Source organism: Typha latifolia, chromosome 9 (genome assembly GCF_019914945.1).
Source record: "Typha latifolia isolate L0001 chromosome 9, TyphaL0001v2, whole genome shotgun sequence".
In the NCBI taxonomy this organism is placed as follows: Eukaryota; Viridiplantae; Streptophyta; class Magnoliopsida; order Poales; family Typhaceae; genus Typha; species Typha latifolia.
In genome coordinates this window covers 9735477-9746452 of record NC_133094.1, presented here as the reverse complement: position 1 = coordinate 9746452, position 10976 = coordinate 9735477, and the positions used below count along the sequence as shown (strand labels likewise).

General features: G+C 31.8%; 2 protein-coding genes across 2 annotated transcripts; both read right to left on the bottom strand.

Annotated features, from left to right (window-relative positions):
- Positions 1–3628: 3628 nt before the first annotated feature.
- Positions 3629–6890, bottom strand: LOC140794724 (cytochrome b561 and DOMON domain-containing protein At3g07570-like). Its single transcript, XM_073146863.1, has 4 exons — positions 6655–6890; positions 6160–6562; positions 5700–5989; positions 3629–3994 (listed from the first exon to the last, which is right to left on the bottom strand). The coding sequence occupies exons 1-4, from the start codon at positions 6838–6840 to the stop codon at positions 3761–3763; spliced, it is 1113 nt and encodes a 370-aa protein (XP_073002964.1). The 5' UTR covers positions 6841–6890; the 3' UTR covers positions 3629–3760.
- Positions 6891–7803: 913 nt separating this feature from the next.
- On the bottom strand, positions 7804–10976 carry LOC140794722 (cytochrome b561 and DOMON domain-containing protein At3g07570-like). The gene is made up of 4 exons (XM_073146862.1): positions 10674–10976; positions 10162–10567; positions 9301–9593; positions 7804–8230 (listed from the first exon to the last, which is right to left on the bottom strand). Exons 1-4 carry the CDS (start codon positions 10860–10862, stop codon positions 7997–7999), a joined length of 1122 nt encoding a protein of 373 aa, XP_073002963.1. The 5' UTR covers positions 10863–10976; the 3' UTR covers positions 7804–7996.

The following is a 10976-nucleotide window of genomic DNA, read 5'->3' as shown; positions in this document are numbered from 1 at the left end:
TAAGATATTGTTTATTATTACTACTCCTAAAAGGTGAAATTTATGATCTCAAGATGGAATTATTTTACTTTCTTAAATTTTTTTTTAGTGTGGCAGACACCATCCTTATAATCCTATTAATGAAGATAATAAATAATTTAAATAATTCTGCTTTTATTAAATAAAATTCAAGGCGACTTAATGATTAAAAAAGGAAAGTGATTTTGTTTAATTTTTTTATCTAAATTAAAATTATACATGCAACGTTACAATCATAAAATGTTTAGAAAGGCTTAATGATACAAATAATTAATTTAACTGAATATTAAAATGGTTTACATTAGCCCAAATTCTATAACCCCTTATATTTTCCTTTGAGTTTGATTGAAGTCATAAATGCGGATAATCGATACATTAGTAGCATCTAACAGATGCTCGCAACCCACATCGAAATTGTGCTCATGTCGAAGCTATTTATAAAATTTTAAATATAATCCAACTAAATGTCAGTTTTACTTTTCAAAAAATTGAGACTTCGTATTAATTTTTTTCCATAGATTTAGCTCATTAATGAATAAGATTACACGAAATATTCAGGTCAGAAGTAGCCCAAAGCTTACAAGAAATATTTTCAAGAGCATATTAAGCTATGTTATGAACTATTCATTGTTTCATCTATTAGTATAACATATATGTTTGTTATGGTGCTGTGCTATTAGTATTAGGTCTTTGCTTCAAAGATAATAAAGTGGGCTTGTTAGTCAACTTTATTGGTTGATCCGATCATTGATTTCATTGCTACCATAGAATTACTAAAACTTCATATGGGATGATTCTACTTATCTTAATCACTTCATTGAACTCAAGTAAAAGAACATGAGCTTAATGGAAAATTGCATTAGCACAAAAGGCTTAATACATATAGATTATTTCTCATATATTTTAAATTTTATGATCTTGAGATAGTATCAATGGCTAGATATAACTTTAAAGGTTAAATGAATTTTTTTTTCTTATATTTTGGTCTAAAATTATTTTTTTTTTTAATTTTATTTATGTCAAAGTGCCCCTTTGGAATTTTAGTTAAACTGTAATTATAATTATTATTAATGAAGATAATAAAATAACTTAAATTACCTTGTTTCTGTAGTTCTATTAAAGAAAAATCAAAGAGTGACTTAGTGATACAAAGAAAAGAAAACAAGTGATTTTTATTTAAATTATAATTATATTATAAGATAAAAGAAATATATATTTACTAATAACTCTTGGATGAAAAATCTAATTGTTACAAACTAGCTAAAAGTCTATGAAGGCTTAATGATATAAAAAAAAGTTTAAGGAACGAGAGGCTTAGTTATACAAAAATATTTAAGATAAAATATTTGTCCAAAGTACAAAGAAGTAAAATATATTTAACCCAATATTAACATGGTTGGGACTCGATGATGACTGATCTTATGTTAATAGATCAATCATACATATTCGACGATTTTAATCATGCTCGCTCAAATTTTATGACGACTTATATTTCTTTTCGAGCATGATTAGAGTCGTTGAATGCACACAATTGATATGTCAGTGTGCATCCAATGGTTGCCCAAACCGACCAACACAGATTAGCCCACACTAAAATTGCGATCATATTGGAGCTCTTTACAAAGTTTGAAATATAAAGATTGTGATACAACAATATGTAATTTTATATTTTAATATTTGATTATTTGTATAAAACTATGTATATTGTTTTTTAAAGAAAGTATCAATTTTCAGATACATTTTATTTTCATTATGAATGATTTTACTTCAAAATAGGCTTAATTACACTTTGTCCCCCCTATACTTTGACTCGGTATCACTTTGCCCCACTATACTATAAAAGTGTACAAATACCTTCCTAGACTTATGAAAAGTTATAACCTCTTAGACGACGTTAATGGATGACCTAAAATTACTTTTCTATCCCTTTGTTAATGGAGGGAAAATATAAGGGTTTACTAGCTGATAACATAAAATTAACTATCTACCCTTACATGTTACCAATTGAGAGAAACACTATCTTCTTCCCTTCTCATCCCATCTTTTTCCCTTCTTTTTTCCCTTCTTCCCTTCTCATCTCATTTTCTTCCCTTCTTTCTTTCTTTGTCATCCTATCTTTCATTTTACGTCTTTGAAAAAAATATTTGTCATGATATTGTTGATATTTCAGCTTTCTTCTAAAATCATAGCAGATGAATTCTATTTTTACTTTAATGATCGCACATTCCTATCTCATATGAAGATGATAAGATTTGGTTCTCTTTTGTCTCATTGTAGCAACTTCCTTTCTCATTACTTGCCTAGCTGCTACAACATCCAATGATAATTTTGAGAGTTATTTATAGATCGTAGGTGTCATATTTATGTATTTATGTTTTGCTTTTTAGTTACAAGAAGGAGATGAGGGCAAAATTGTCTAAATTTTTTTTTGCCCTTTACGGAAGGCTAACAAATGAGTTTAGTTGAAGCTTTTCAAAAGTCTAGGAGGGTATTTGTATGTTTTTATAGTATAGGGAGATAAAGTGATACCGAGTTAAAGTATAGGGGGCAAAATATAATTAATCATCAAAATATTGAAATAAATAAAAATTTTAATGCTCAACTAATCTAATTAAAAAGGCGACTGACACTAGCTAAGCCATCAAGATTGATGCATTAAAATAATATCTTACTCATTTATCATATACTTTCTAATCTTGAAAAATAAGAAGCAATAACCTAAACTTTCTCGAGAGTTATTTTCTTCGATAGTTCTTAATCCAAGAAATATATCTATAATCAGACAAATTATCGCAAACCATCTAAAGTAGTAGAATAAACAATTCCAATATTTCTTTACTTTTTAATATCTTTTGATGATGAGCAAATATTTTATCACCTATAATTTCAAGGAGAATAATTCATCTCTAGCTTTTTATATCTTTAATAGAAAAAATATTTATATAAATAAATATTCAATTGTTATCGAAAGATAGTATCGTACTAATATGAATATTATTTAGTGAAAATATTTTGATAAAGGATGCCTATGTATGATGCTTTGTGATATTTGTTTAAATTAAAATTATATGTTAGGATAAAAAATAAGTATTCACTATTAATTCTAGATGGAAAATCTACCTGTTGCAATTTAGTTAAAAGTTTAGCGAGGGTTAGTGATACAAAAATGAGCTTATGGAGATTTACTTATATAAAATAACAAGGTTTAAGAGGAGGTAAAGTAATTTTCATCTACGGAGAAGTCAAATTTATTTAACCCAATGTTGAAGTGATTGGAATATAATAAGGATTGATCTTATGCTAATGTATCAATATTACATATCTGACAACTTTAATCGCGCTTGCTCAAATCTTACGCCCCCTATATTTTATATGCATAATTAGAGCTATCAGATGCACATAATTGATATGTTAGAGTGCATTCAACAACCGATTGAATTAATCCGCATAAATCAGCCCACATTGAAACTGCGCTCATATTGAACCTCTTTATAAAATTTTAAACATAAAAATTACGGTACAATTATATGTAAGTTTAGATTTTAAAATTTGATAATCTACATAAAATCATGTAGGTTATTTTTCAAAAAAAGTATTTTATTATGAATAATTTTGTCTTAAAATATTGAACTCATTAAACAATACAACCCATATACAATAGTTTTCAGTGCTCAACTAATCCAATTGAAAAGGTACAAGCATGCTTAGCTAGCTATCAAAAGTGATGAATTTCGACAACATCTCACGCATTTCTCGTGCATTTCCTAATCTCCAAGAAAGTAGAAACAATGACCAAAATTGCTAAGAAAACACCATAAGCAATTTTCCATGGGTTATCTTCTTTAGCAATTTTTAGTCCAAGAAATATATTTGCAATCGCACAAATTATTGCAGACCGTCCAAAATAGTGGTGATACCAATTCCAATATTTTCTTACCTTTGATATCTTTTGAGGACGAGCAAATAATGCCATCACCTATAATTTCATAAAAAGAATGCATCATCTATACTTGTTTATATCTTTGAAAGAGTATATTTATATAATAAAAAAGTATTCAATTGGTACCGAAGATGGTATCATAAAGATCTTAACATGTAATGTACATATATTGTGTATATTATAGTTAATTAAGTTAAATTATTTTTTAACCAATAATATAATAGTTATAAATTAAATTATAATATATATATTAATTTTTAATCTAATAGAATTTCTCATCTTTTTCAAGAATTTTTTTTTCATATATCTATTTATATTAAACTAAAGAAAATGTAATACAATTAATTTGATCATTTTTATCTCTTATCCCAACTATCACAATCAAAACTATTCTTATCTTTCAAATTTTTTTTTATCCAATTCATATGGGATACCACCACATTTTATCATAAGTCCTTATTTTATTTCTATTTTATGTTTGCCTATCTCGTAATCAAATGGATAAATCACCATGTATAAGTTATCCAAGTAAATAGCCAGACATTAAAAATCTTACTTTATCTCATCTAATCAAATTTAGTAAGGCCAAGTTTGAAAATTTATGTGCAAATTGCATCTCATAGACTTAACAATTGATTCAAATTAAAGAATGAGAATTAAATATTTATGTGGTGTTTGGTTGATGCGTAAGGAATATTTATTTATAAATTATGACTCATTTAAATATATTTTGATCAAATCTTATCACTTAGATGAGTGCAATAAAGTTATACACATTTTTCAAAAATAATTTCTATTATAATTAACATATTTATTCATAGTTAATAACTAAATATAAATGTGTATATAAACTTATTCAAAATAATTATTACATTTTACAATCAAACAATAAAATATAAGAACATTTATATATATAACTAATTTATATTCAAAATATATGTATAAAATTATTTGTTAAAAATTTTATGCATGAATCAAACAAGCTTTGGTAAGTTTAATAAGATTTTGGGAAATTGTCGAGAAAAACATACATCATGAACCCCAAGGGAATATGAATAACTTAATATTAAATAATATAAAAAATAATAAGAAGAATCGAGATAAAAAATAAATAAAAAAGAATACGATTATGAGTACAAAACTATGACTTATGAGGTCATTAATGGGCATAATAAAGGTAGCTTAGAAATTTTAAGAATATCACCTTAAGCAAAATTAAATATTTCTTGTTAGATTCGTATATGTTAATATAGTGAGTTAAAAATAAAACCAAAGTGTTAAAAAGATCATTTTTATAAAATGTAGAGGCTCAAAAATAAATAAAAAATATAATACATATGACCATACGATTAATGTGAACATTTAGATCTAAGATAGACTCATAGTATTACTACTTGTTATACTTTTACTATTGAATTAAATCTTATTTTAAGTTTGTTCGGACTTAATTTAAGCTTGAATTGATTCAAGTTTGAAATAACTTATTAATTGACTCATTTTAACTAGAGCATGCCCGAGTTCAAAATTAGCTCAAATTAAAATTATTTTAGTTCAAACTAATTATAAAATTAGATTCGAAATTAATTTTAATTTAAGCTTAGATAGATTAAACTCTACAAGGTTTTTTTCTTTCTTTCTTTTTATTTTAAATTCTTTTGTTTTTGTAAAAATTTCCTAAAACATTTTAACCCAAAAATCCAATACTACCCTTGATAGGAAAGTTATAAAAAGTTTAACTGACCTGGAGAAAACCAAGAACCATAATGGTAATTCCAAGACCCTTGTGTGCACCCACATCTTTGAGGCCCTGGTCGTCTAGTTTGAACCCAAGAATGATTCCGGCTAGACCCAAACTGAATCCAATCCCTTGGATGAAGATATGAGAGTAGAACCATTGAGGGTCATGTTGTTTGAAGTACCTGGCTGCCATCACCCCAATTGGGATGAGAAACCCCCAGCCAAGAAGCACTAGAAGGCCGTGCCGCCTCTCCGGCTGGAGCCCCGATAGCCCGCCGGCATCCGAAGCCACTCCTACACCCACCCACCAGAATCTTTTATATTTAACACTCTACTCGTGTTTATTATTTTAATATTTCAATTATATATATTGGATTTAGTTAGTTTTGCAAAGTGAAAGAAAAACAATAAAAAAAAGAAAGAGAGAAAAAAAAATATTAACTTTATCAAAAGCATCCACCTACCAGTGGTGTAGTCAATGGATGCCGTAGCTGCCTCTCGGTGCTCCACCAAGTAATAACCCGGCGACGACGGCCGGAACCCCTGCGGGCCGACGGAGTATATCAAGTGCGGCTCCGGCCGGTCGACGTAGATCTGGAAAGCGAGGTACAACCTTGATGCTTGCGATATGAACACAATTGTGTCGTTCACTAGCTTTAAGTTACCCTGGTCAGGCAAGCACTCATCTGAGCTCTTGCCGCCGAGGTAGTACTGTTTCACGACGGCCGGTCCGGCCGGCGTGACCCAGCCGACGACTGCGCTGCTCCTAACCATCCGCCCGCGCCTCGAGAATCCTATCCCGATGTACGAGCCCGTGTCGGGAGCCGACACGACGTAGCTCCACAGGCCCAGGTCTGTGTTCATATACTTCATACAGCATATTAAACTGCTTAAGCTTTTAGAACAATTGGTGAATTAACAATATCAATTACTGTAATAAAAATATTTATATAACATACCCTTAAGATGAAGTCTTCTTTTCTCCATGCAAGTAAGCAGTGGAAGTTGGAGGTGTTGAAAGGGATGAGATTGGTGACATTAATAAGCTTTGTGCTGCATGAATCTGGCTGTTGGGAGTTTACTGCTAGGGAAGAGAAGAAGCTAAGGAATGAAAGGAAGAGGAGGGGGATTAGAGAGACCTCCATGGGATTGGGATTGGGATTGGGATTGGGATTGGGATTGGAGGGAAGAGGTGAGATGCAAATTAAGGCTTGAAGGGGGTTGCTGGAGGTCTTAAGACTTTACTTCCAACATTATTTTATGTAGTCTTTTTTATCATATTTTGGATATGATAGATGAAGGATTTATCACGACCAAGTCTAAACATATACTTAGTCTTAGCCCACAAGCCAGGAGCAATTGGTGATGTTTGAGTTGAGATGGAGTTAAAACTATCATTATTTTTTATCTTTGTTTGTTTTAAACTGCTATCGATTGAAGCTAATCTATCTCATCCCCAGTTTTTTGTTTTTGTTTTTTTTATATGGCGAAATTGAAACCAATAATAAATCAAAACCAAAACCGAAATTTCTAACCACAAGTGCTCTATTGCTTATAATTTATTCTTTATTTTATGTGTACACTATGACCAAGTGTGGCCAACTATGGACAAATTCATAAATGTTTCTATTAATTTGGTGAGCATGACTATATATACATATATATGTGATGAACAATTCAAGTACAATATGCTTGTAAAGACTCATTCTACTCTAATATTAGATATTGTTATGGTTGTCTTCAAAAGTCCAACCTCATCTTTGCTTTCTATCCATAAATGATGGAAGAGTGGCTTGCATATTACAATCTCAATTAACATCTAAATATAAAACCACAAACTTATAAGGTCAACTTTATCATTTTTTTCCATTATTTATAAAGAAGTAGGCTTTTGACTTGATATTATGCTCTTTAATAGCCAGACCCTAAGGCCTTTAATGATGTTTCATTATCAAGAGGAAGCCAGAAAAATTCTAAGGCAATGGAAAGGTGATGCTACTCGAAGCGAGATTATCTTTCCACATCTCATTGATTCTAAAAAATAAAAATCCAAAAAGGAAATAAAATATTTCAAAAACGAGAGTAAAATAGCTAATCTGGCTTGGGCCTTTCATGATAAGACCCCACTGGGCCAAGGTGTAATACTATCAATTACAAGAGTGGAAGATTTCTAATACATTATTAGATGTCATAGAAGTGTCAAAGAAAGAACATGTAAATTGAAACAAATAGGCATACATGTCAACTATGCTCAAAGGTGATGAGTTATAACAATGTATGGTGTCCATATTATAAAACATATCACTCATTATTCATGCACCTCCTCACTTCTAAAATTACACTAGCAATAACCCAAACAGCCAAGAAAACACCATAACCAACGCTCCATGATTTCTCCTCGCTTGCGATCGCTAGTCCGAAGAATATGTTTGCAATTGCACAGGCGATCGCCGTCCGTCCGATGTAGTGGTGATACCAATTCCAGTACTTCCTAACCTTGGAAGTTTTGTCAGGGCGAGCAAGGAATGCAAGCACCTAAAGGCAAATGCAAAGCAGAGGGAGGCATTCAATATAATGAGAACAACTACACTAGTAGTCTAGTAGTGAACATATCAACAGGAAATTTTACAAATCAGACCGTATATGTTATTATTATTTGTCATTCATATCTCGTCTTTTACGATTTTATAACTCGACCTCTTATTTTTTTCTATAATTTTCGTTTAACACCCTAACGTTATTTTGACTAACTGATATCGATCAAATTATTAAAATACATCACTACTGTTTTTCCTCCCCTCTGCCACTCTTCTGAAGAAGGAATGAGTAATTTAGATATTTATAAATTATTTTTATATATTATAATAAAATATTTTTTTTTGCTAGTATCGTTTAAATTAGCGAATAGTGTTAAATGAGAATTATAAAGAAAAGTAGGTGTCGGATTATAAAAACTTCAAAAATGAGATGTGAATCGTAAAATAGATAAAATATAGAGTGTAATTTATAAAAATTCTCTTATAAATAACATTTGAGTTTATAATTGTTTATAACTTCTTATTGGTTTCGCTTTTCTTTTAATAGTTACAACATTGGAAAGCTATATAGACCTGACATTAGCTAGTGGGCCAGTTCCTATCACGATAGGCTAACTTTAGTGCACTTAATGGCACATGGGATAGAACTCATTTAGCTAAAAGAGCACACGTTGTATCACGGCAGTTAGGTTCGAATTCTAGCAATATAGATATTTAGTGAAACAATGTTAAGTTTTCACATCTTTCCCTATTTATTAATTGATGAGTATGTACCACTTATGCTAGTAGTCAGACCTAATTATAGATCATATACGTAGAATAAGAGATTGGACTATTCATACTTAGGCCGTTCATTTATATACACAAATAAAATCTTAAATCTTAAATGAATAAGATTAGACTTCTCTCTCTTTGTGAAATTAATTGAAGGAGCACATGACATGGCCCATAATGTGTGCATTATGTATTGCAAACATAAAAATACGACTAAAATATTTTATTAAGTAATTCAAAAATTCTTATAATTAAGAAATTAGAGAGTTTAATTAGTAGTTTACTATTACCAACCTGGAGGGATCCAAAGACCAAGATGGCGATTCCCAGAGCCTTGTGTGCGTCCACATCGTCTATTCCATCGTCATCCAGTCCGAACCCAAGAATGATTCCGGCCAGACCCAAGGCGAACCCAATCCCTTGGAGAGAGATGTGGGAGTAGAACCATTGAGGGTCATGCTGTTTAAAATACCTGGCTGCCATCACCCCAAGAGGCATCAAAACTCCCCATCCCAGCAGTGCCAATAGGCCGTGCCGCCTCTCCGTCGAGAAGCTCGATTCATCATCCTCAGCGTCTGAGACCGCCCCTGTGACATGCCATGGTTAGCATTTATATATTTTTATCTAACATGATATGTTTTGTTAAAGATATTTATATACATTAGGGTTTTCTTATTCCAAGAGGTTTAATGGGATTATGCTCATGTTCGAAAATTTAAAAAAAATGATCAGAAACACCTTACAATTTATTTTAGCATTCAAACTCTTTGTATTTATTTAAAATGCCTCAATATATATTGTTATTAATTTTGTTGATAATTAAATTGCTTATATAACTGAGTTAAAAGTAACTCTAAAAGCAAAATGACTTTAATAATTTTTTAAATTAAGATACTAATAAATAGAAAAAAAAAACTATATTTTAAAGTCAAATAAGGACATGTATTTTATTTTTTATTTTCAAAAAATAAAAATTAATTTATTGTGAGAGTGAAATTAACTCATATGGCAGTAGGGTGTGAAGAATAATAAAAATAAAATGGTAGGGTATTTTTGATAAATTTTCTTTTTGACTTTTATGCCCGTCCCCTCTAGCAAACTGACATAAGGGTAATTTTGTCATTATAAAGAAGCATAAGCTTTTCCAAGACATACCGCCGGCGGTGTAGTCGACGGAAGCCGAGGACATTGTTCGGTGCTCCGCCAGGTAGTAGTCCGGCGACGACGGCAGCTTGTTCTTGGGTCCGACGGCGTAGATCAGATACGGCGCCGGCTGATCGACGGTGATCTGAAACGCGAGGTAAAGCCGCGACGACTTGGCTACAATCACAGCCATGCCCTTCACAAGCTTCAGGCTACCCTGGTCCTGTGGGCAATCCCCGGAGCTCTCCCCGCCGAGGTAGTACTGCTTCACAACCCCCGGCCCGGACGGCGTGATCCACCCGGCCACCGCGCTGCTCCCGACCATCTTCCCCTTGCTCGAGAATCCGACCGCCACGTACGAGCTCGTGTCCGGCGCCGACACCACGTAGCTCCACACCCCGGAGCTGGCGTTCCCATACTGGACACAAGACCAGTTAAAAATAAATAAAAAATAAAAACTTATTAGTATATATTTACCAAAGTAAGTAATCGATGATAAAAATATATATATATACAAAACATACTCTGAGAATGAAGTCTTGGGAACTCCATGCAGTGAAGCAATGCAAGTTGGAGGTGTTAAAAGGAATGAGGTGGGTGATTCCACTGAGGTTTGAGTTACATGAATCAGCTGACTGTTGGCAGTTCACCGCTGAGGAATACAAGCTAATCAGGAAGCAAAAGAAGAGCAAAGAGATGAGAGAAGACTTCATGGTGTGGTGTTCTTCTAAGAAAAAAAAAGTATCAAACTTCTTCCAACTCTTAGTGGCTTGATTTGGGTAGCTTTTAAAAGGGAGATTAAAGTTGGGGGGGGCAGTTGGAGAAGA

Bases quoted from the DNA above. Each gene is read 5' to 3' on its own strand.
- LOC140794724 (XM_073146863.1), bottom strand. From the start codon at position 6,840: ATGGAGGTCTCTCTAATCCCCCTCCTCTTCCTTTCATTCCTTAGCTTC. The intron at 6,563-6,654 runs GTATGTTATATA...TGCTGTATGAAG, and splicing joins AAGAAGACTTCATCTTAAGG to TATATGAACACAGACCTGGG. The intron at 5,990-6,159 runs GTAGGTGGATGC...GGGTGGGTGTAG, and splicing joins ATCCATTGACTACACCACTG to GAGTGGCTTCGGATGCCGGC.
- LOC140794722 (XM_073146862.1), bottom strand. From the start codon at position 10,862: ATGAAGTCTTCTCTCATCTCTTTGCTCTTCTTTTGCTTCCTGATTAGC. The intron at 9,594-10,161 runs GTATGTCTTGGA...GGCATGTCACAG, and splicing joins CGTCGACTACACCGCCGGCG to GGGCGGTCTCAGACGCTGAG. The intron at 8,231-9,300 runs GTTGGTAATAGT...ATTTGCCTTTAG, and splicing joins TGGTCTTTGGATCCCTCCAG to GTGCTTGCATTCCTTGCTCG.